This window comes from Echinops telfairi, unplaced genomic scaffold, assembly GCF_000313985.2.
Source record: "Echinops telfairi isolate 266 unplaced genomic scaffold, ASM31398v2 ScPeMD7_3533;HRSCAF=4204_0, whole genome shotgun sequence".
Taxonomy (NCBI): domain Eukaryota; kingdom Metazoa; phylum Chordata; class Mammalia; order Afrosoricida; family Tenrecidae; genus Echinops; species Echinops telfairi.
The window spans coordinates 55,363,876-55,390,963 of record NW_022107431.1 but is presented as its reverse complement, the minus strand read 5'-3'; the positions used below and the strand labels follow the sequence as shown (position 1 = coordinate 55,390,963).

The 27,088-nt window shown below is 37.7% G+C and overlaps 1 protein-coding gene across 1 annotated transcript in view; it reads left to right on the top strand.

Annotated features, from left to right (window-relative positions):
* The window catches only part of TRDN (triadin), a 162,027-nt gene extending 144,425 nt beyond the window's left edge, over positions 1-17,602 (top strand). Inside the window, exons 6-8 of the mRNA XM_030886728.2 lie at positions 7,395-7,472; positions 12,876-12,935; positions 17,282-17,602. Coding sequence (XP_030742588.2) covers positions 7,395-7,472; positions 12,876-12,935; positions 17,282-17,505 — 362 coding nt within the window. The 3' untranslated portion in view covers positions 17,506-17,602. The remainder of the gene's footprint in view (positions 1-7,394; positions 7,473-12,875; positions 12,936-17,281) is intronic.
* The last annotated feature ends 9,486 nt before the right edge of the window (positions 17,603-27,088 follow it).

The window sequence follows — 27,088 nt, the reverse complement described above, 5'->3', positions numbered from 1 at the left end:
TTTTCCATTATTCGTTCCCCTGGGATGGGGTTCAAGGTTGATCCTTGAGATTGATTCCCCTTCTCTCCCCCCACTCTCCCCTAATCCTGATGGTATCTCTCCTCTCCTTGTTGGCCCTGAGGGGTTTATCTATCCTGGATTCCCTGTGTTTTGGGTTCTTCTCTCTAGCAGTGTGCTTGCTCTGGTCTAATCCGACTTGTAAGGTAGAATTGAGGTCATGATAGCGGGGTGAAGGATGCACCAAAGAACTAGAGGGAAGTTGTGTGTTTCATCGGCGCTATATTCCACCCTGACTGGCTCATCAATTCACCGCAACTGCTCTGCGAGGGGCTGAAGCTGCCATCTTGATACACGCAGGCTCCCACGGCTTTCTCCTGCAGAGAGGCTGCTGCTTTGGAATCACCATGGTCAGTTAGCAGCCTAGAGTTGTAACCATTGGACCCCCACTGCTTCTTAAAGGAGCACACGGGAAGCACAAGTATCACATGCACAGTCAGATGAAAGCTGTGAACGAATGGAGGAGCTCTGCTAGTACACTTGGCCGCTAACCGAAAGACTGGCACTTTCAATGCACCACTGTCTCTGTCGGAGAAAGGACCCGGAGCTTTTTCCATAAGGATTATGGCCTACAGAACCATTCTGCTGTGACACAGAGGTGCTATGAGTGGGAGCCCATGTGCTAGTACAAGACAACAGAAATCCTTAGAGAAGCTGATCGCTAGGCCTGTGCTTCTCGGAGCCACTGTATGGATGGCACTCTCATCCCTGAGGCCACCAATCAATCCATGAGCTAGCCTGTGATCCACTTGACGCCCTAAATTTCTGCCTGACTCGAATCACAGGCTGACACGGAAGGACATTAAAATTAATCTAAAGATCCCTTTATGCAAATACCCTCCCACAAATTAGGCATCCTCTCTTTTATAAATGTTGATTATTTGGCTTCCTCAGCTGTGCTTGATCGATCCTTCAAATGAAAAACACACTTACTTCCCCCTTCTGGCAGCTGTGAAAGATACACGTGGAAAACAAGAACAGAAGGCAGTACACAGTGGTGCACCCCTCCTCCCTGGTGACTGCTCCCTTATGAGGCAGGACTCCAGGGCTTGCTGGGACTACGCAGCCCTGGTGAAGGAGAAATGACCCATACAAATTAAATCAGATTTGAGAACAAAATGAACACTTTGGAATTAAAATATCTATTTTTCAGTTTAAAGCATATGTATCAGATAAGGTTATTGCAGGGTGATTGTCGAATTTCACTGTAATGTATAATAAAATATATTAAAATTTATCTAGTAAAATAGAAGTAAGTGTGAAGTCTAATACCTGAAGGCTAACTCGCAGTTAATCCACCTGGAGAGTCCAAATTAACACACTTGCCCTCATAAGAACTAGTTTATAGTCTGAACCAGACCTGCGACGGAGGTGGCAGCTAGCTTGGGAGAACGAGGACTAGAGGTTAGCAATGGAGATGTTTACTTTCTCTTCCAATCCATTTCGTGTGCACTGATGTGGATGCGTATCCATGTGCAAAGGAGTTCAGGCTAATTGGTCTGTGTTTTGTCAGTTTATTTGTTGGTGCGCTTCTATTCCACGAGGTTTTCTACTCCTGTAAAGAGTTAGTTTTGGAAGCCCACAGGGGCAGTTCTACCCGGTCCTGTAAGTCGCTGTGAGTTTGAATCGACTTGATGGTCGTGAGGGAGTGCTTATGTCAAATCTAAAAATATGGTCTCAGAAAGATGAGTAACGCAATCTCCAATAGGCTTCTGACTCTGGAGTGTGTTTCTATTGGGCTCATCATTCTCTCTTAAAGTATGAATCATCTCGCTTAGCACAGAACCGAAGCTACAAATTAATTACCAAAGATGTGAAAGACACATAGACATAATCATTGACTGCGAATAATACAGTTTCATTTACTGGATGCTAAAACAGAGTTTTTTTAAGGGTTCTAAATGAATGTGTATCATGCTCCTTCATGAAAAGTGACGTATTATAGCCTCGGAATGTATGCAGTTTTATGAAGCCATGTGAAATGTTCACAGACGGTATTTATAATTTATATACTATTTCATTATTAAATAGTCTCCACCTTCCCACGGATACACATATGGAAAACTGGGGAAAATTGGAAAAGTTGACCAATCAATTAAAAGGAAAGTTGGTAAAATCTATTTCCGGTAAACATAGTCTCCAAAGTCTTTTCTAATACAACGTTGTAAAGAATCAGCTGTTTGTGGATTACTCTGCCTGCGGTATTTTCCATGTGCCTTATGTCTGCTTCTTCAGAAGTATTTCCTTCACTTTGGATACTCAAGATCACTTCTGTCTAGTGGCTATGAATTCAAGTTTAAGTTTCAGAGTTAGGGCTAATTAAGTGGCTAACTACAATTTGAAGAGTGTAATAGTCTCCACAAATCACCACTTCAGAAAATTGGCAGGGAAACTTTTGATTTTCTATCTTATTTTAGAAGCACTCTCACAGCCTTTGTCCACAAAGCCTATAGTTTGGACCACAGGGAGTGTTTTTCCCACACGAACCACAGGGTCAGCCCCACCGTGAGCTCTGTGACACACCAGGAAAGGACACACAGCCGGGCTGGTGGGCTGCTAGGAGCGGGCACACTGCGCGAGGACAGAGCACAGCTTGGAGAGTGCTGTGGAGGGACCATCTGGGGAGGGCGAGCGATGCACTTCAGAGTTGAGTTGAGCTGATGTTCTGGTCAGAGAAAGGTCAGAGTCTGTGCAAGTGTGGGAACAGCAGGGCCATGCCAACTCCGATTCCAAACCTCAGGGCCACTCCAACTGCTAATTCCGTTTGCTTTTAATTATCGTGTACCACAGGGACGTTTCTTTCTTGTAAATAAGGATGACAAGCAAATTAAGTTCTAGCAGGTGCAAAAAAGCTTACTTTGTCCTGAATTGAAACGGCCCTGATAATTTGTCAGATTGAGCTGTGGGGCAGGAGACGTGCACGGTTTTCTTCTTCTTTCGGAAAGCGCCTGATTATGGTTTCTAAGGAAAGCAATACAGAAGCAAGCGCAGTTGTTGTATCACATTAATGTTTTGTTTTAGCGTGATGATTATGTTAGTAGTAGCTGTGTTTTTCTTTTGATGAAAGAATTTTTAAAACTTGGTATTTTAAATGCAATCTTTGCCAAAGTCTGAAGTTTCCATCCAAGAAGGGTTCATGGCTGTCTGCCATTTTGAACGGCTCCCTGGAGCACATGCGACCAGCCGCTTCACTAGGCAGTAGGACAGTGCCATTTCAGAGGGGAATGAAATGCTACCATACAGCACCAGTGTCTGTAAATCAAAATTTAGATTGGGAGAAATCAGATTGTTGCCCAGGTAACAGACAGGAGGCATTTATATGCTAATTCAAGCTTGGATTCAGCCCCCTTGCAACTTTGATTTTGTATTAATTCCCCCATTTATGCCTATGCACGTCAATCTGAAAATCCTGTAGTGGAATGGACAACCAGCTGTCCGAGGTGAGAGAGGTCCAGTCCTTCACGGAGGCAAGACACAGATTAGGGGGTCTCCAGGGAGTCTTTCCAATCTGGGTTCCTAAAGTGTAGTTTATCTCACACAAACTTGGTTTCCTCTTGAGAACTGGCAAAAGAGGCTTCATTTGTTCCAAGATTTTCCTTTGTGTTTTAGTTTAATTAACACTGATCCAAAGAGACCACAATAAATCACCTTTTGCCATGTGCGTAAACATTGAATCTCATTCTTACTCTGAGAGATATTTATAGTGAACATACCAGATTAGAAACATCTAAAAGAATCACTCGATTTGAAAGAAAAATCAGTGTTTGGATGGTCCAGAGCAGGGGTTGGCAAACTGGAGCTCTGAAGTCCAATGCAGCTTCAAAGTAAAATTAAAAATAAAAGTGTCATAGTTTCATTTATAATATTACTGTAAATGTTCCTTATTTGTAAAAATATATTTTGGGCTCTTGAATAACCTTTACTGTATATACTCGTGTATAAGCCGAATTTTTTCAGCACATTTTTAATGCAGTTTTTGTGGTAAAGTTAGGTGCTTTGGCTGATATTTGGGTTGGCTTATACTTGAGTATATACCATAAGTTGTTATGAGGAACAGGAGTGCTCTTCCATTTCAAAAGTTTGCCAATCCTTGCTCTACAGTAACCCCTTAACCCTCTCTTTTCATTACCAAAAACCAAACCCATCACCTTTGAGTTGATTCTGACTGATAGCTATCATGTAAGACAGAGTAGATCTACCTAGTGGGTTTCGAAGGCCTTAAATCTTTACAGAAGCAAATTGCTACATCTTTCTTCTAGTGGGTTTGATTAATGGACCACTGTGCCACCAGGTATCCTTTGTTTCTTACTAGGTTTTAATTATTCATCAGCTAATGAATTCTATTAAAAAAATCAAATAATCATCAAAATGCTTATACATTGTATTAAGTTAGACTCTGTAGAAAAGTAAAGGCAGTGACTGTTGTATGTCTTTGTGTTATAGAAATAGAATTTTGTAGTGAAATGACATGTAGAAGTAGGTTAGGTTCACCCTATAGTACAGCCTACAGTTGTAGAAGCAGGCAAGTCCACTCCATTTCAAGACAGGCTTCTCCTGACTCATGTAGCAGAGGAAGCTGTTACACAGAAAGCAGCGTGACAGAATGCTAAAGACGGATGAGGAGGGGGATATAGGCTGGTAGATGCATAGGTAAATGGATCCAAGGTGAGCTAAATGAATCCATCATGCACCGACTGCTTTTGGGATTGGCAGGTGTTCCAATACTATATCGAGGAGCCAGATGCATGATCCAGCTCCATTAGAAGGCCAAAGGTCAAAGAGAATTCCACACTACTAAGACCTTCTCTTATAACAAAGCCAAATCCTCAAGGAAGTGTCATTAGACTGTGACCTGATTGATAGGTTGGACTCCACCCCTGCTTTCACTCAGTAGTTCCTAGTTGACATAGACCCTAACCATCACATGTAACTATACCACATCATCCCTATATAGACTTTCACTATAAAATAGATATTAACAGAAAGAGCTAATTCCAGTCTGAATTCAATCCCTTCACCCTTTTGATTTTATATTAATTCTCCCATTTATACCAGTACTTACATCAATCTGAAACTCTGTTAGTGGATGGGCAACCAACTCATTGTTAATGGTTTGAAGTGCTTATAATATTTTAGAATTTCACTTATTTAACAATATATATTTTGAGCATTCTATGTGACAGAAATCCTGCCATGACCTAGGGAAACAAACAAGCAAAAATAATATGATAAAGTCCCTAAAGAGATTTTATTTACTTGTGAGACAGACATATGAACAATTTCAGTATTAAGATTTAAGTGCTAAAATAGAATTATGTGAATGGTACCATTGAATGGTATAGTATTTTATGGAGATAAAGGATAATTTTATAGTAGAGAATGCACTTGAACCAGAATAAACAGAGTGAAAGGAATTGGGTAAATGTAGAGGTGAAGATTTTATATGAAAGGAATGCATCATTCTGGGGTAATCAACTGGTATGTAAGATGATTCAATACAAGTCAGCTGATAGATAAAAGTTTTCACACAAAAAAGTCAGATTACTACAGCAATGGAATATTTTTAAAAACACCAACTATGTGACAGACATCATGGTAATCAATAAAGGAGATACTAAAAGTACTATGTGAATGGTATAATCAGCTTTTCATATAAGAAAGATTAACTTCAGGGAAACATACCTTAAGCTAAAGATTTAGTAATCTTAAAAAAAGTGAGATTGTCAATATTTCCTGGATTCAAAAGAGAATCACGTTTCACTTTTCTAGAAAAGTATCTTTCACTTTCCCCTTTAGTGGCTATCTTAGGCTGAGTTCTTTAGAGACGCAAAGCCATTCAAGTTTATATAAATAGCTACAGAGACATTTAAATTTAAAAATGGCTCACAAAGCCATGGGTCAGAGCCTGGAGGCTTCTCCTGATGTACACAGCTGTGATGGTGGATGAAACCAAGAATGGCAGGGGGGTGGCTGAGGAAGAGAATGAATACAAACTTGGCAGGTCAAATGGCTGGCACTAACGATTCCATGAACAGCAGGAAGTATGGCAGGATGTAGGCTTAGTTCCAAAGAACCAGAGTTCAATGAACCAAATGCAGGTTCTGGTTCCAGCCAAAAGCAAGTAAAGCTTTTCCACAGCACACATTTCTATTGGAAGCAGGCCACAACACCAAAGAAATTTCTTTCTGTTGATTCCATCGGGACTGTCATCACAATAAGGGTATGTTTCCCATCCTAATCCTACTCTCATTAAGAAGGTGATTACCTCGTGTAAGGTTACAGCATGGAGAATTATTTAATCTTAACTGCCCAACCACTGAGAATCGTGGCCCAGTCAAGTTGACACAAAACCTTAACTCTCACAGTACGGTAATTTCTTCTCATTGTTTGCAGGTTCAAATGTCCCTGCTAAGAAGAGGTATGCCCAGGACCAATACACAGGAACAAATTAGGCTAAATTTTATGCATTGAAATGATCTATCTTTCTCAATATTTGCGTGGCATCTATCATCCATTAGATGACTGGTTTCAAGATAATAGGGATGTAGCCAATCTTGCATATTCAGCACATAGCTGGTCCTCTGTCTGCATTTTTGTGTAAGTAAATGATTGGCACAAAATGTAGTATTGGAGAAAAGATGGGTAAGAATAATATTAACAAAGTAAAATTGAAAGGACTTGGATAATAAACAGAAGAAAAGTGAGAGAGCAATCTGAGTAAGGTCCATATATCCAGCTAGGGCAACTATAGGTGTCTAGTTTGAAGTAAGATTATGCTCTAAATCTGAAACCTATTACACTGATTAGATCACAAATCAAACTAAATTTAATTATCTTCATTGCAATCCTTATATCATCATAGGCTGTGTTTCATAAATTTTTACAGTGGAATATTTTTATAGAGGTTTGACATCAGCTATTTAGTTTGATTATTCTTGTTCGAGGTTCAAACGTTTTTTCTCTCGGTGATTCTCTCTATATCTGTGGTGTTCACCCAAGATTGAAGCTAGAAATTTTTGACATGTAACATGATTTCAGCTATTTTATTTATTTATTTTCCTAAGAAGAAATGTTTGAAAGTTTGAAACGGGGGCTGTCATACCTTTGCCATCAGAAAATCAGACTAATTTTTTGGTCGTAGGCTATGATTAACTCCAAAATCAAAATTACAATGCATAAAAATAGATCTATAATTATTTTGAAATTGGAAATCTCTATGTAAAGCCTCTTGGATCTGAGAAAGTAGCTGGTGAGCTTTGATATCAAAAACTGCCTTATGACCATTTTATAATTTATACCCTTAATTTACATGGAAAACATTGTCTCCTTCTTTACAGTGACACAGAAAGAAAAAGAAAAAGAAAAGCCCAAAGGAAAAGAAAAAGGAAAGGACAAGGAAAAACCTCCAAAGAAAGGTATGGAGTTAGTCATATGGTGGTTCTCACAGCTTGGTTCACACCCTCTAGTTTCTCTGTGTGAAATTCACCTTTCCCATGACCAGCGTCTTCATTTCCTAGTGCAACTGGAGCACAGGATGACCAGTGAGTACTTTAAGGAACAGAAATTTATTTTCTCAAAGTTCCAGAGGATAAAAGCATGAATTCACAGCACCGGGCTATTGTCCATGTGGGCGCAACATGGCAGTCACCCTGGCGGAGTCGTGGTTTTTCTCGTGGGCTGTTGACCACAAGGTCAGCAGCTTGAAACCACAAGCTGCTCCTAGCAAAAGCCACAAGGCTCTCTAGTTCCCCAAGTCTTGCAAACCCACAAGGGCTACCCTACCCTGTCCTATAGGGTCACTATGAGTCAGAATTGACACAATGGCAGTGAGTATTTTGTATTGAATTGATTATATGGGAAGTCCCTCTCTATCAGCTTTTGGGGACGATCACTGTCTCGGTTTGAGTAGCACTCAGAATTCCTAGATTCTTGGATATCTACATAGAGAAGCTACCTTCCTCCATTCACGCTTGCTTGGCTGTGTTTCTGTTGCTCTTAACACATCCTAGGTTTACAGGGCCTCCTTAACACAGAAATAAAACTCTAATCTCACATACGATGATACTCTCCAGTGAGGTGCTATTGTTGTTAGGTCATGGAGGTCATTCCAATTCTTGGTGGCTCTAGAGACAACAGAATGAAACATTGCCTCCGACTGGTTCCATCCTCACCACTGTTACTATGTGTGTTAGTCTGGGTACATTAGAGAAACAAGTCCACAGAAACTCATGTCTAAGAGAGAGTTTTAAATAAAGGTTAAGTGCCCATCAAGAGAACATCCCAACCCAGTGCTGCCCAAGCCCACAAGTCCAACATTAACCCATATGTCCAACACCAATCCACAAAGTCCTCCTCCATCTCACAAAACACAGACTATGATGCCGACTGCAGGAGAAAAGCTGAATCAGTGAATGTGTAAGCATCTCGGCACTGGCACGTGTCTCCACGTGGCTGCTCCAGCACCCAGGGCTGCATCAGGGTAGGTCCATGCAGCTTCTCCTGGGGATATCTTGCAGGAAGTGAGCCTTGTAAGCTGAAGCAGGGAACTGGCTAAGGCAGCTGCACCCTGGTGCGACCATCACAAAGCAAGAGACCCAAGAACTAGAAAAGCGAGCCATTTATCTCTCTGCCCTTCAATTAACCCCACATGTGTGTATCAGCTAAGTTGGCACAATAAACTTCAACTATCTCACTATGTTTGAGCCTGGTTGTTGTAGTCACCATGGTGATCCATCTCATTGAGAGTTCGTAAACTTTTTTCCTCACCCTCAACGCAGCATGATATCATTTTCCAGGGACTTGTCTCTTAGGAGAGCATGTTCAAAGTGAAGTAGGCAAATCTTGCCATCCTGCGTTCTAAGAAATATTCTGGCTATACTTCCAAGATATATTTATTTGCTTTTTAGGCAGTCCATGGTACTTTTAATATTTTTTACTAACACCAAAATTCAAATATATTTCTTCTCTACTTTTCCTTATCCATTATCCAGTTTTCATATGTATATAATGAAGTGATTGAAAATACTACAGATGGGGTCACTCAGATCTTAGTTTTGAAAGTGATGTTTTTGTTCTTAATACTGTAAAGATTTTTTTTTTAACAGATTTGCGTAATATGATGTGTCACTGGATTTCTTGATTACTGCTTCCATGGGGGTTGATTGTGAATCCAAGTCAATATTACATTAACATGACATCTAGTCCCAAATCAAATGGGATTAGATCCACGGGTCTAGGGTACAGAATTTCAACTCATGATGTGAGGAAACACAATTTAACCCATAACAACCATACATTTATTTTTAATTTAATTATGCCATGATTATTTAATGAGATTATCTTTTTATCCCTATAATCTTTGCCTTTTAATTAAGGTATTTAGACCTTTAATAGTTAACATAATTTTTATATTACTGGATTGTTATATAGCAGTTTAAAAATCTATTCTTCCACTGTTGGACAATAGGGCTGCTTCCAGCTTCTTGCTCTTGTGAATTGTGTGCTTTAATCAAGGGACAGCATACAACCACCCAAGATGTGGCTCTGATTTCTTTCAATTTCCAGTTGCTTTCAGCATCCTATTTTTTTCCATAGTGATTGTATCTATTTACAAGTCCACCAACAGCGCATATGAGTCCCATTATCTCCACATCCTCTCCAGCAGTTTTTTGTTTTTATATTTATTGTTTTAATATTGGGCTAGGACGGTGGGTGTAAGGTGGCATCTCCTGTGGTTTTAATTTGCATTGCCTGGATGGCTAGTGATCATGAACACAGTTTTCACGTGTTTCTTAGTCATCTGTACTTAATTTTTGGTGAACTGTCTGGTCATGTCTTTTTCCCACTTCACAATTGGGTCCTTGTTATGTTCTTATTGAGCTATTGGGAGTTCTGCAGACTTTGTTAACGAGACCCATGACCAATGTGTCATTGGGGGAAAATGTGTCCCAATCTCTTTCAAAGACAGGGAGGGGACAGGAATGATGGAACACTGAGCAACAACGCCACCAACAAAAGAACAGCTGGGCCTAGACCTCGTCCTGGGAGGAAGTCAGGGCTGTGTGGAGCCGCTGCTGTGTCTGTTAGGATGTTCTTTTATTACCTCATGACATTTTAGATTGTCAGGGTAGGGTTGGGATTAAAGCTAGGGGAATGATTTTGGGGTCTGGTGTGGCACCAAAACAAAACAAAAAGCAAAACCTACTGCCATTAAGTGAATTCTGACTGACCATGGCCCTGTGGAACACAACAGAACTGGTCTGAGAGGTTCCTGAATACATAACCCTTTATGGAGTTCTGGTGGCAGAGCGGCTAAATTGGGCTACAATATGAATGTTCAAACCACCACAAAGAGTTACAATCTCAGAAACTCATGGGGACGGTTCTAACCTGCCTGTGTTAGTCTGGGTAGACTAGAGAAACAAATTCATTGACACTCATGTGTATGTAAAGAAAGAGCTTTATATACAAGAGAAGTTGAATATTGAGAAAACATCCCAGCTCAGTCCAGATCAAGTCCATAAGTCTGATATTAGCCTATATGTCCAATACCAATGTAGAAAGTCCTCTTTAGAATCACAAAACAAACGCCGAATGCAGGAAGTTCACAGGCTAGTGGGTGGGACGTCTTGTGGATCCAGTGGTGTTGTAAGCAGCTCAGCACTGGCAGGGGTCTCCACGTGGGCTCCTCAAGTTCCCAGGACATGGGGTCTACCAGCATAGTGCTATCTGTCTTGTCAGCAGAGTGTCTCTCAAGGAATGAGCAGAGAGAATGTCTCCCACCGCCAAGGAGAAAATACAGGAATTCTCAGAATTCTCCAGGGAAAAGTCATGCCCACACAGAGGCCTCATTGGCTGTACAATGATTGACAGACTAGATCCCACCCCTTCACTTGTAATCATCTCAAATTGACAACACATTATATAACCACCACACTGCCTTCCTTATAGGTTCAGTAAAATTTGGCTTGATAGCAGTGAGAATTTTCTAGTTTAAATGAGAATTAAAAGCCTCATCTTTCTCTCATGGAGCAGCTGGGGGTTTCAAACTGCTGACCTTGTGGTTTGCAGCCCAACTCATAGCCCATAATACCAATAAGGCTCCTTCCTAGATATTACAGCCAAGGAAACCCAATCTCTATGTAACAGTGCTACTGACCCATGGGGTCACAATGACTTAGAATGGATTTGACAGCAATGACATTTTGCCTGTCTGTTTTTGTGTAAAATAATCTACTGTCCTACAACCCCCATGGACTTTTGTAAATTGTGCTCTGGATGGGCTAGTATAGTAACCCTACTAACAATGTCCACATGATTACTAGGATCCCAAATGGGTGAACACTAGAGCAGATGGCTTTGGGGAAGACTGGATATACTGATACCCCAGAGACTTGATGCCTTCTCTCATCAATAGCCCTCCTAAGCACATTGGCATTGAATTATTTCCCATTCATAGTAACCCCACCATACTTACCATCATATTTATGGTGCCACTTGGTGAATTTGAACTACTAACCTGTGGACCCAATATTTCTGTCACAATGATTATTAATTAGTTTTCAACTGAACCTTCACTTTAAGCTTTCTATGAGGTACATATTCTCTCACCAAGATTCTATGCAAACTATTCCCAGACTATGCTCAAAGAGAATCTTTTCTAATAAACATTGTAAGCACATCTATCTGCATTATAAAGTTAATGTCCATTATTCCTATTATTATATAGATAGAAAAAGTAAATACTCAAGGCTCAGATTTTTATCTCTAATAATTTGCCTTTTCTTAAATCAACTGTTTAAGTAATTTTCATCTTATTATTGAATCTAATTTTCTAACATATTTTTCATATCCATTGTTATTCTTCAATATGCAAGATGTATGTAAATGTTGAAAAACTATATGATGAAGCTTTGAGATTTTGTGTAAAAATATAATTGATAAAAAATGGATTTTTAAAATGTATCTCATCTTTTGATTGAAGAAACAACCAAGCACTACAATAAAATATATTTGAGATATAAATATAAGATGTACATATTACAGTTCTCAGAATTCTGTTACCTACATTGTTGGGAAATACAAAATTTTACTAGTGTCTGTAAATAAAATAGAAGTTAATAAAGTAAATTAACATTGATTTATTAGTTTATTAAAAACAATAAGATGATATAATGCTTCTGGCAGCTTGTCAATTAAGAAGGAACATTTAATCAGTAATTTGTTTTTATTACTTTGTACTCTCCTGGTGATTCTCAACTCCCTTAGGGAATATCTGAAAAGTTTTCATTGTCACGATGATGGGGGTGGCAGTCTATAATCATTTAGTAAACAGGATCCAGGCGACGTTCCTTATTCCTCCCCAATTGTCAATTGTGCCTTTGTTGAAAAACATTTGATTAGTTGAATTTCAAGTTCTGAGCTAAATACTTTCATAAATCCTAAAAGGAGTACTTCTTTCTGACATGATAATATATCGTTTAGACAAGTTCTTATAAAATCCCTCTTCCTTTGTTTGTCTTTCTGGAAATATTTATCTACTTAAGAATATTAACTGAAAAATTAGAGTGGATTTAGGTTTCTTATTATTTTTAAGGCTCACTGCCAAGCCTTGTAAATTTTATTCCATGCAGTTTTCATTACTACATTGATAGCACTATATTCTTAAATTGCACCCATTAATGTAATATATCTTCAACATAATCTATAAATAGCTATAAAATTAACTAAAGAGATATAGCTATAAAATTAACTAAAGAGAAAATTTGACCTTGAATTCTAGTGAAATTAGGTACTAATATAATTTTTTTGTTTTTAAGCAACTCACAAGGAAAAAATTGAGAAAAAAGAAAAGCCAGAAACTAAGACAACGGTGAAAGGTAATATTCCTTGCTATTTGCATCACTAAATTCTTTGTATTTAAAATTAGATTATAGGTGACAGGTAGCCAGATGATTGAAAGAATTTAATGCTTTTATTTATAAAAACTTTAATTTGCTTTACACTTAAATTTTAATATCTAAAAGAGGAGCAGAACTGAGTATTTGAAGTAGTTGTACCAGCAAAGTTAAGAGGGAAATGAAGAGCTTTGCTATGTATTGTAAAAACATGGGCTCCCGTGACCTTCACCATTTGGTATAGATAGAATTTAGCAGAAGTTCAGGATGCTCACCCACACTCCCGTACAGGGTTACAGTCCTGAAAACCCACAAAGGCATTTCTACCTGGCTCCACAGGTTGCTATAAGTCGCAATCAATTCAATGGTAGTGAATGTGTTTTCTTCAACTAGATTGAAAATAGAGATTGCCCTGAATTTTCCAGATGGCCTCAATATAATCACATGAGTTTTAGATAAAGATCGGGGTAGCATAAGCGGAAATCAGAAATAGCTGAAGCTTGAGTGGAGTTTGTACCTTGGTGTTGGCTTGATCAAAATTGCTAATTTATTAATTTTTTACCCCCTGAAGAATGCACTGTGCTAGACACCCTGAGGATACTTAAATAATATGGTTCCTCAAGTTGTTCTCAGTTTGATAGGAAGGAGGAAAGGGTGGAAAGTTTTTGTACATTCTCATCATGGTGATTCAAAGTAGAACAGAACAGAAGATAGCCCGGCCCTGCACCAACGACCATCTCTGATAAGTTGAAGTGCCTTCCAACAGAGGGGCTCATCTGCTGTCACTGTTATATTGGGCTGGGTTTTCTAGAAAAGCCAACCAGTGACACTTAAATTTGTATATTGTAAAGAGAAATTGATGTCCAAAAAATGGCTCTCACAACCGCAAAGCGGGCAACCCCGGTGCAGTTCAAGTCTGTGGGGCAGATACCTGGAACCCTTTCCCCACTCGCACAGGACGGAGGCTTTCCTTGGATCACGTGGTTGTGAGGCTGAGCATCCAGGAAGCCAGAAAATGAACCCAGGGGCAGCAGGGCCAGGTAAAAAAGTGAATGCTGAGAGGTATCCGTAGGTCAGATGCTATGGCAGACTGCTACTGGGTACCAGGATCAGCAGGCAGTACTGTGGGCAGCAAGTCCACGTAGGAAAGACCACACGCGGGGTCCAGGTCAGCAGGGCGGAAGGTACACATTTCACCATGTCTCCTGTGGACGTCAAGTAGGGCCGCACTCCAAGGAGATGCCATCAGAGACGCCGCCATGATTAGGAAGTTGTCTTGCTACACAGCAAGTTGACGCAAAACCTCACCATCATAACTTTGTAGAACAACACAGTAGCACCCCGGACCTCCACGCTCATCCATTCTAGATGCGATGCAGTCGAGTTCCCAATCAATTTTTCCCATAAGAAATAACTGAAAACGTATTTATCCATTCCCCACCACCAAGTTTTTACCCCAACCTTGCCTTTTTATACAAAACAATACACAGAAATTTCAAAGTAAATACGTTCAGGGTTAAATAATATCATTTAAATAAGAAACACACATTAAAAAAGTTTTTAGCAAAGACAGTATGTTCCATACCTTGAGCTGGATGAGGATCTGGTTCTGTGGACACGGATGCGGAGAGGCGGGATGGAGAGAGAGGCCTTGTTTGGAAGGGGAATCCCCTACCATAAAATCAACTGGTAGCTGCTTTTCAGGAGTTTTTTCCCTTCTTTGCCTTTTTCTCTAGAACCTGGCTGGCCTTCTCGAAAACAAACAAACAAAAAACCTGCCTAACGTGGTCTATTGTTGGCGTTTGTTTCCTTTACTGTTTTCTAAAAGGGTTTACTAAATTATCATGAACAACATCAATGAGACAGTTAACCAGTTCCTTATCATGATGATTCTTTTCAAAAATCTCTTTCTTAGAACCCGTGTTTTATATCTAATAACAGAAAAAAACCCACAAAAACTAAGAAAATTGTAGCAAAACACTTGGAACACAGCCGCAAAAGGTTTAAACAATGCACTAACAACGCCAACTAACGCTGAGTGACGGAAACACGAGCTCCTTTCGTTTACAAGAATCACGTGCGGCCGGTGGGATTCCGACGTTTTGTTTGAGGTCCGATGCAAAATTTTTTCGGCATCCGATTATGTCGACTATTGCTGCAGCTGAGTGTCAGGGTTCTACTGTACTTTGTTGCAATCCGTACCTTTTCAAAGGAGATCTTCAGGCTTTATTTCTTAGTCTATCTTAATCTGAATAGAGCATGGAACCCTGCACTGTGGGTCAATATGATGCTCTGAAGAACCAGTGGCATTGTTCCCAGCATCATACTTATACATAAATCACCCTAGGACAAGTTGTGCATTCAAGATATGAGACAGAATTAACTGTGTGCATTAGCAAATGTTTAAACACCGGGAATTTAGAGGAAAGAATGGTTGATTCCAATGGCAGAGAGATTTGCTACATGTGATTTGAAGATGAAGAGATTATGTATCTGGAAAATACATCAGCTATGCAATAAACACGAAGTAGTCTATTAGAGGAAGAGGTGTTGAGAAGGACATTGTGAGAGTAGAGATAGGGTTAGGTCAGCTATGTCAGGGTTTTAAATGTTAAGCTAAATTTCTCTAGTTAGGCATAGTCTCTCACTGATATTTTGTATGTCAGCAATTAACTCTGATTCCAGGTCACAATAGGTTTTATAGAAGAGTTTGTTAGATGAACATAAAGAGTCTTTGAGTCCGGTATGCTGGGCCTTTATAGTATAACTTTATTTCCAGGCATATAACCAATAATCATTTTGGACAGGGATTATGTAATGATGTTGCTTGATTTAAAAATATCTACAGAGAGCTGATGGTTTAGATCACAGAAATGGCTAAGTTTACTTTAAGGAAGGGGGTGGGGGGAATAGCAAAAGAGACTGAGAAATGATTTAGAAGACAGAGAGAAAACCCCTCTTAAGTGATTAAAGTCATTTAAGCTATTATATTGGAAGTTTATGGAGAAAATTGGTGATGTTTTTATGAGAGTTTTGTGGTCAAAAAACCTTGGTAAACAATGGGTAGAATATCACCTTTCTTGAAGATTCTCTTTCCATTATAGCTTTGAAAAAGTGAATAAAAAAGGGAAAGAATCTGAACTATCATTCTCAAATTTATTAGATCATAGAGATAGCCCCCTCTCCCAAACACATGATCAACAATATTGGAAAGTTTCTGAAAAATAGGATTTTGATTTTGTGAGCTAATCTGTGCTAGGCATATCCAATCCCATTCTTCTCTTCTTTATAATTTACAATGTCACTTTGACTTAGTCCCAAATGGTCATTTATTGTGTCACAGTAAGAGCCTTGATTATAATATTTCATCAAGTGATTCCACATGGATAACAACAACAAAAGCCTAAAACAAACAAGCAAACAAAACAAAAATTCATACTGCGCTGGCGAATGACATGGGTAATTCCGACATCACAGTAGATTTACTAATGACTCTCACTCATTGCCATCCATCCAGTCAATGGTGATTACTGGGTACACTGCAGGACAGAGCCAAACTGCCCCTTTTACTTTTCCAAGACTGTAACTCTTTACGGGAGTAGAAAGCCTCATCTTTATTCTGAAGACAGGTTGGTGGTTTTGAACTGCTGACCTTGCGGTTAACAGCCAAACACATAACCATTATGCCACCCGTGCATAAACATATTCTAATTCATAGTCCCTTTTTGTATTGAGATAAATAGGAGGCAATATCTTCGTTTCTTCTCTCTTCCCGCCAAATAACTAGAAGTTTATTATTTTATACATGTTAAAAATCACCATGCCAGTAATTTTACATGTGTATCTCCAAAAGTTATGTTAAAATATTTTGTTGCCATTCTATTTCTTGGCTAACTCTTGAGATTTTTCAGACCCTTCAAAATGAGATTGATTTGGAATCTTTGATATGGTCATGAGTTTTACTGAAGATACTTGTATATATTTCTCCTGATGATTATGATTATTGACATTTTAAGTTGCTGACAGCCTAAAATATAATGTCTTCATGTACAAATTAAGAAAGGGCCCCAGGTTTTAAGTGAGCTATGTATTTGTCAGAAGGAGACAGCACTTCATAAATGATGAGATTTAGTTATTACAAATAAATTAATTAATTTAAAAAGGGAAGTTTTGAAATGATCCTTTAAGCATTTATGTCAAGGACACTATATTTCTGTTGTTCTCGATTGTTTCTTTTCTCTGCGCATATGCTCACTGACTGAGAAAAGATGAAATATTATGCTGTTAAATAAGTAAATGGAATTAAACTTTTCTTTATCTATGTACAGAAGAGAAGAAAGCTAAAACTAAGGAAAAAACTGAAGAAAAGACGAAAAAGGAAATGAAAGGTGGGAAGCAGGAGAAAGCGAAGCAAACAAGTACCGACGTCAAAGAAGTCCAGGGAGCATCTCCTAAATCCAAAGACAAAGAGAGGGATGGCAAGGGGACCGCAGCTGCGCCACAGCACGAACAGAAAGGTAAACGCTCCGAGGAGGCTGCAGCGATGCGGTGAAATAAAAAGACCCAAACCAGACTTCACACAGCCTTAACTAACTTACTGAAATAAATATACCTGGATGGAAATATAATAAATTTGGAATTAGACTTTATTAATAGAAATACGGATATTTGTTCACATACCTGAAATGCATTTGGAAGTACTTTCAATAAAGTATTGCGTTAGCATTTCAAATTATTTCAAGGTTGAGGTAATAATAGAAGTCTTGAGATATGATATTTCAAAGAAGAAGTGCAGTAAAAATTGTGTTATACTCTTTTGGAGAACAGCAGCCCAGGAAAAATAACAAATTTCCAAGAGATTTTTAAGTTGTGTGTTCAGGTTAAATATGCTAGCAACTGTGTAGAAAAGACATAGAATGTTTAAATTATCAGTCAAAACATTACAGAAAAAAAAAACTCTTATGGCTCATTGTCAACCCTCCTGCACAAATTGAATGGGTTTGGAAATCTCAGTATCTCACATATTATGGCATTCTTTGAGGGGCGTGATGGCACAAATAGTTGTTTCTGCTTCACAAAAATATAGTTCCTCAATTGCAAACAAGTTTCATTCCTAAATCTGTCTTTAAATTAAATTTTTACTTAATTTGGAATAGTTCAAGTTTACATTCCACGTCAACAAGTCAAAGGCTTGTCTTAGCTATAGAAAAAGTTTAAAGCATCTCAGTGTCATTGAGTCAATTCTGACTCACACTGGACCTGTAGGACAGAGAAGAACTGACCACTGTGTTTTTTGAGGCTGTAATTGTTTACAGGAATAAAAAGCCTCATCTTTCTCCTGTGGAGCAGCTGGTGAGTTTGAACTGCTAACCTTGAAGGTAACAGGTTAGCATAATAACTGCACCACCAAGATAGGATATAGTGTAATTTTTTTAATAAAAAGAAAACATTTAAGAAACACTTTCAGATACAGTAAACCATCTTTTAAATATAACGATAATAATATAATATTTTGATGTATGTTCCCAAACTAGTGTTCAAGTGCTATTCCAAGCCACTGTATCCACCTCACCTCTTTAGTTTTTGGATTGACAGGGGTTTTTAGTAAGAACTGGTTGTACATAAATCAAGTATTCATAACCTGAGAACTAACTGCCTGGGTAGAATTCAAATGGAGATGATGGTAGATAAGCCGAAAATGCTTGATGGGAAGTCACTAGGTCAATAGGTGGTGGTAGGATTTCTGGAGAGCAGCCAAGGACCTTACTGTTGCGCATCTTAGCTCTGGTTGAACATTGCCTTCTCTTAAGTCCAGTGCAGTTCCAGGCTGCCACAAAATCCTGAGACTCCCATTCGGAAAGCTGGGTTCTAAACTACAGGGACTATTCCTACATTAATGTATCTTCGGGTATTACGCAATAATTTTTCCTTTGATATGATTGCAGTTTTAATCATTTCATGAAGGCTAAAATTTTTTAAATTGAATTTTATGTAATTTTAGTTAAAGAAAATTTCCAACTGTTATTGAAGATCATTTGGACAATGAAATTAAAACAAAATTTTCTCCTTTATAATGTACAAAGTATTAGCCTAAAACTGAGTCATATCTTATCTTTGAAATGCTCTTTTTATCTCAAACTTATAAGGAATAACTATATAACTTTAACTTACACTACAAAACTACATATTTTTAAAAGAAAATGGAAAAGAAAGAAAATTGTTTTTTAGTGGCCTAAAGCTTCTTAATGTAGGAAAATTTTATTTATCTCAAGATTTTTCTGATTGCATCTTTGTTTATATATGAGTAGAATTTTACTTTTGGAATCTTCAAAGCCTTTCTTCAATATTCAAGAGGATTATATTACCTTGAAGAATTAAAAACATTAATTATTGCCTCTTAAAACTTTACAATATATGAAATAGTTCAGTAGAAAGATGATGCAATAAATAAAGATAACATTTTAATGGGACATCTTACTATGGTAGAAACCAACAGAAACTTTAATTTTTTAATTCACTGATATACTTATTTAAAATAGTATTAAAAATAAAATAATTTGCATTTTGAAAAAAATCACATGAAACCAGTTGAAACAGAACAAATATATTTTTATTTTTAGGATGCAAATATAGTATATAAAAATGTATGCCAGTTATATAAAGAGATATCAAAATAATTGTCTGGAAACTAAGAACACAACCATTTTTGGATGTTCATATCCGTATTGGGGATTTTTTTTCCTTTTTGGTCATATTTTTTTCTGAAGACAAATCTTCAGAACGCTTTCAAATAATATTTATTTTCCTGGTCACATATATTGTACCGGATTCTCATCAGGGATAAAAATAAACATTCAAGATAGTACTATATTATCGTTTCAGTTTCAATCTACTGTTTTAATTTCCGCATGAAGAGCTGTTTCTGTAATAAAGAGACATTCAGTACAAATGAACGTAAAGAAAAGAGTACAGATGTGATTTTATCAGTTAAACAAATGAAATTTATCGCTATTGAGAATACCTGCTGTCAGGAGCCTTCCAGTCAGTTCGAATGCATAGTAAACCCATAAAGATAGAATATAATTACCCCATATGTTCTTCTGGTCTATTTTTGTTTTGGACTCTATGGGAAAGGTCAGCAGTTCAAAACCCACCTACTGCTCCTTGAAAGAAAGATGAGGCTTTCTACTCTTATAAAGATTTACAGTCTCACAACCCCACAGGGCAATTGTACTCTATCCTGCAGGGTTGCTGTGAGTCAGAATGGACTGGATAGCAGTGAGTTTGTTTTTTCTTTGTTTGTTTATTTGTTTTCTTCTTTAAGAAATCAGGTAACCATTCCTCGTGGATGTTGAATGTGTTACAACTGCCAACCTTTTAGTTGGCAGCAACCCATTAACTGATGGGCCACCATGTTTCCTGTATTGAGGATGTTGGTGGTGGTGCTGCTATTGGGGGCCTTTGAGTCAATCTGACTCATCGCAGCCATCCAGGGCCAGGAGAGGTGCGCCTTGCTCTATCTGCCTGAGGCCACACCCACTCCTTCTCCCGCCCAGCCTCCCGGGTTTGAGCTGCTGCGTTTTCTGTTACAGCAGCGGATGACTTAATGATTGCTCCACCAGGCATCCTTTATAGAGAATAGCTTCTATGAATGAAATAAACCTATCATTAAGTAATATTGAAAAGTTAATCTCTGGTCCAATAAGTGAATGTGTCTGTTTTCTAAAGTAGTTGAATTTTAATAGTGCTATTTTTTATTAATAACGAAGTCATATTAAGATTTTAATCAGGCAAAAATAAAAGGAATAGTGGTTTTTAAGTGATTGCTTTTTAAAGTAGCACACACACACACAGGTCTATTGCAGATAACTATGCTCACTTTGAAGCAGATTTTTCTGTGGTGGACATACACTTACTGGCAATTTTTCAACTACATGTAATTCATGCAAATGCATGCATATGTAGGTACTCTTATTATACATATCAATGGTATATTCTGCTGAACTTATTAAAAATAAAATTCATATGCATGTATGTGCCTACCATAAACTTATACACATACATCCTTAATATAATCTAGGTTTGGTGGACCAACGTAAATATGCTTTGTAGCAGAAGCTATAAAGAGGTGTCAACATCAAGCAATACTCCTTCATTTTCTGGTAATCTGTGGCACATCCGTGGGAGGTAAAAACATTTCCAAGCTACCACACACTTTGTGCGTCCTTTCTTTTTCTTTATTGTTAAAATTTAATATTTTTTAGAACTACTTCAATAGTGACAGTCAAAATACTACAGCTAATTTGACTCTGACATGGAGCACCTGAACATATATGTTTCTGTCTCATTTATTTTTTGTGCCACCCCCCCAATTTTTTGTTTCCCCATTCTGTGCTTAGAATGCATTTTTTTTCCACTGCTACCTCACAGGGAACACTGGCAAGGTGGTAGCTGAATGATATCCATCACTGCTATCAGAGGAACAAGAAAGGAAGCCATACATAGACAGTATTTGCAATTCCAAGAAGACTTCATTTGTGGAAAAAATAATACTAAGAAGTGATGACCTAATAGGAAATTACTTTATGTAAATGACTATCATATAATGTATTTGTATATATGAGTTACTATTATATATATCTATATAAATTACTACAATTATTTCTATACTATGTATAGATATTATCTATATATACATATATACTCAAAGAAAGATTCCTTAACTGAGATTTAGGTTGAATGTATTTTGGTAGAATTTAAAATTTAACGAAAATTTAGGTTCAGTGAAATATTTTTAATTCAGAGGAGAAAGCTAAAAACAAATTCCTGGAATCACTTCTGACTAATCACTCCCAAATGCTCATACCCTAACCGATTGTTTACATCTTTGCCCTTCGACAATAGACCAGCCAAGAGCGATGATCTTAGGGAGATGACGTCAGCACTTAATTCAGCGTGTTAGCAGTTGGTGGAGTCTGTCCTCCTGAGCGGTCTATTACAATTGAAGAGCATTTCTTGGCAGAGGTGACCTGGTAGTCTGCAGTGGCGTTGGCCCTCCTCTTGCCCTTTCCAGAAAATATCCCCTGTCCCACTCAGACCTGTAGCAGAAAGACATAGATTTAAGATTTGGTAAGATATTCCAAGTTGGAAATACTTTCCTCATATAGAGCTTTAATTTCATTATCACACATTTAAGAAAGGTAAAAAATAATTGCTCTAATGTGATGCATTCTACAACACATGTGAAAAAGTTTTAGATTCTTAAAAAACAATCATTTAATATTACACTGGATTGGTCTGTTCCAATTCTCAATATTCTTCTTGATGATGGAATTCTAACTGTAGCTTTATATTATGTCATTTCCCCTGTAGATTCATTTAAGTGCAAATTATTCCTTCACAGAAAGTATTGTAGGAACCAAAATAGAATTGTGCTATTTTGCTTATTTGTTTTGTTAAGCCACTTCTCTCTAGATAAGCGAAAGGTGTTGGTGACATTTTCTCATTGCTCTTTTTCTTTCTACTCTGTCAGATCAGTATGCATTCTGTCGATATATGATTGACATGTTTGTCCATGGGGATGTGAAACCAGGTATTCCAAAACAATGTGTGTGCTTGTCTGTTTTAATAGTCTGCATCTATGATTGCTAGCCTTCTTATGTGCTGAACTCTATTTTATGTTTGAAATATAGCATAATGCATGTGTAGACAGAATAAATCAATAGAAAGCACTACTACTAATGGTATGAGGGTTTTACCTTTTACTTTCCATTCTGGCATGGCCTATTGCAAATGAAGTCAGCTGATGCTACAGAGGAGCTAATATCTTCCTACTCAAAACGTACTAATATCTTTGATAATCTTTTGGAATGAAGCAGTGAGTCACCTGATTTTATATCTGGTAAATTAGAAGAAGACAAAACTATGATAATTAAAGTATCTTTCTTTTTCTAGAGAGTAACATGTATATTACAAATTCTTTTTCAAATATTTAATCTTTCTTTTTTCTAAAATCTTGATATTTTCCACTTGCATGGGGTTGGTTTAGTTCCTTCAAAGAATTACTACTGAAGGAGATCGTCTACCTTGGAAGAAACAGACAACACAATGGGGAGGGATTTTATCTAGCATCTCCCCAGCCTTTAATTATGGCCAGGAGTGTAGCAATGATTTCTTTTCTAATATCTTAATTAAGAATAATAGCTTGATGGCTTGAACTATGCCTTTCAGATTAAAAATTTCACAACACTATACTTAAGTTTGAAGAAACATTTCTAATATGTTATTGTTAAGAGAGGAGCTAATTTTCATTAGAATAATTAAAACTGAATGTTTAAAGCAGATGACATTTATGTTCTCAATTATTTTTATAAATGTCTTTCTAGAATGTATAATTGTAACTTTATGCATATATTGCGCAACACATCTAAGACAAATATATAATACTTTTCAATATTAGGTAATTAGAAAACCATGAAATCTTTGGTTTGGTGAAAATCTAATGCCATAGCTTCTTTCAATTGTCTTTTTTTTTCCTTTTTTGAGTTGGAAACTAAAATGAAAAAAATAAAACAGAATTGTCATGACTTATTGGGTGAAACTGATTAGCTTAGCATGTGTAAATTGTATCACAGCAAAATAAGTGGATGCAGTAAGGAAGGTAGTGTGTAATTGTGACAGGAGAGAGCCTTGACTTTATGCATTTTCAGATTCAGCCCTTGAGAAACTAATCTTTCCTTCTCCTATATTTTAAATGGTGCTCACAAAATAATCTTGCACTGCAATTGCCAATGCATTTTGTGGATGCAACAAATATTATTATTGCTATTTAATTGATTTCCTTTATCACTCTTTACCTGGGTGAACATTCAATATGAAAAGGGATACTCAACTCTGACAATTCGAGTCTGTACAAATCAATTCCATTTCAGAAAAACATTTATTGTGAGTTTCTGAAGAATAGTAGTTTTATAAAACCATACCATGCACAGAGCCCTAGCAGTGCTATCATTTAGGCATTGGGTTACTAACCTTAAGGTCGTCAGTTCAAACTCAGTAGGGTTGCTATGAGTCTGAGCTGATTTGATGGCAGTGGGTAGATATATATTATACATATATAGAGAACATATCGAGATACATGCATATATAAAACATACCAAGATATATGTATGTAGGGATATAAAAACGAATATAAACACAGACACACTCTGGCTTTTATGGGCTCATGTAACAAATTTATGTGATGATTCGCTATCACTGATGAGCATGAATTAATATCGACCCTGAATTACATTGTCCCCAGATTATGAATGTCTGACTAACATATAGCTCATACTTGTTTTTTTTATTTTATTTTGAATAGTTTTGAATGCTTTAAATTTCCCTCATTTTGGAATGAATGCGTCAAACTCTGAAACCAAACCCATTTCTATAAAGTGGATTCTCACTCATACAACCCTCTATTTTATAGTATAGTACAGTATAGAGTCTATACGGTTTTCTAGATTATCTTTATGGAGGAGGAGACAGCCTCTTCTTTCTCCCATGAAGTGGCCAGTGGGTTTGAATCGTCTACCTTGAGGTTTGCAGCCCAGGACTTAGCTAAAAGTACCAACAGGGCTCCTTCTTCAAGGAATAAGGCAACATCAGCACCATAAGCACCTGCAGTGACTTTCCTATCAATTCCCCTTAAAGACACACTCTGATTGAGGCACACTTTGACTGTCTCCTTGTTAAACCACAAAACTGCCGGTATTTTCTTTATAACCCATTAGTTTCTAAGTGTCATTATCTAAGAAAAACAATGTGTTCTGTACAACTGAAGTGATCCTTAGTAGTTGATAGTTGATGATTGAATGTGATTTCTAATAAAATTGGAGGACCAATAAGCTATTTATTGTGCAAGTCAGTGAGGGATGTTAACAGTTAGCAGTTACAATACTTAAGCATTCACGTATAATTATTAAACCCCAGATTGAGGTCAGGAGGAGCAACAGGAAAGAATCTCTGCATGAGAGAAGATTTTGCTAATGGCCATGTAGGAAGTGGCTATCTCATTGCATATGTAAGCATACTCATCTTAAACGGATCTAAATTAATATTCTAATTCCTGAAAATATTTCCTAATTATTCGGGATTACTTTTTTAAAAAAATCATTTTATTGGGGGATCATACAACTCTTATCACAATCCATACATACATCCATTGTGTCAATCCCATTTGTACATTTGTTGTTCTCATCATTCTCCAAACATTTGCTTTCTACTTGAGCCCTTGGTATTAGCTCTTCATTTTTCCCTTCCCTCCCCACACCACCCCTTTCTTCAGGAACCTTTGATAATTTATAAATTATTATTATTTTGTCATATCTGACACTGTCCGATGTCTCCTTCACCCACTTTTATGTTATCCGTACCCCAGGAAGGGGTTTATATGGAGATCCTTGTGATTGGTTTCCCTTTCTACCCTACCTTCGCTCCATCCTCCCAGTATTACCACTCTCAGCACTGGTCCTGAAGGGATCATCTGTCCCGGATTCCCCATGTTTCTAGTTCCTATCTGTACCAGTACACATTCTCTGGTCTAGCCGGATTTGTATGGTAGAATTGGGATCATGATAGCGGGGGAGGGGGGAGGACAGGGAGGAAGTATTTAAGAAGTAGAGGAAAGTTGTATGTTTCTTCGCTGCTAAACTGCAGCCTGACTGGCTCATCTCCTCCCTGTGACTTTTCTGTAAGGGAATGTCCAGTTGCCTACACATGAGCTTTGGGTCTCCAATCTACACACCCCCTCATTCACAATGATATGATTTTTTGTTCTTTGATGCCTGTTACTTGGTCCCTTTGACACCTCGTGATCACACAGGCTGATGTGCTTCTTCCATATGGGCTTTGCTGCTTCTCAGTTAGATGGCTGCTGGTTTATCTTCAAGCTTTTAAGACCCCAGACACTATATCTTTTGATAGCCAGGCACCATCAGCTTTCTTCACCGCATTTGCTTATGCACACATTTATCTTCAGCAATCATGTTGGGAAGGTGAGCATCATGGAATGCCAGTTTAATAGAACAAAGTATTCTTGCATTAAGGGAGTACTTGAGTGAAGGCCCAATGTCCATTTGCTACCTTAATACTAAACCTATACATATATGCACATAGATCTATTTCCCCATCATTATATCTAAATATATTTACATATGTACATGCCTGTGTTTAGACCTCTATAAATGCCCTTTGCTTCCTAGTTCTTTCCTCTATTTCCTTTTACTTTTCTCTTGTCCCACTATCATGTTCAACCTTCATTTGGGTTTCAGTAATTCCTCTAGGTTGCATTGCCCTTGATTAATTCCTACCAGGCCTCCTATCCCTCACCTCCCCCAGCTCCCCCACTCTCCCACTCTCATATCTCTCCCCCTCTCCCCCCCTCCCCCTCCCCCTCCTCCCCTGTCAGTCCCGTTGTTTTCCCCTCCAGATTGTTTATCCCACTTATCTTACCTAGATAGACCTTCAGAGATAATAATATGCATGAAAACAAGACAGAGCAAAACTTTATTGACATTCTAATAACTCTTTATATATTTTACCTATTTACATTTGGAAATGTTATTGCTTTAATGAATAATAAACTTTAAAGTATATATTTAGATCAATATTTCTTTCCCTGAGGGTAGAAAGAAGAAAGAAGGGGAGAGGGAGCTTGTATGGGATGCCTGTTGTTTCCTATAAGACAGGAAATGAAGTTTCATAAATGTACAGAGAGAGAGCTCAGTAACATGTACTGGTGAGGAAATCCACAAGGCAGTGTGAGAAAGCACTAAATAGACCTTACATTTCTTAACCTATAGAGAAGCAGATTAAACCTGGGCATATTAATGTAGAGAAAGCACAAGTAATAAGATTGCAACACTGACTGACAATTGGAGAATAAAATCATTTCTGCAAAGTTTATTGCTCTGCATGTATCCACTATTTATAAAACATTTGTGCTTCCATCTGCTATTGTTTGGGATTAGTGGAACACCTGTTATTGTTTAGCTAAGGGTTCATTATTAATTATTGGTAATGAGTTTTTAAAGCTATAATTTGATTTTTCCCTCTGGAATTCAGTATTTGTTTTCCAGACTATTGTCACACCC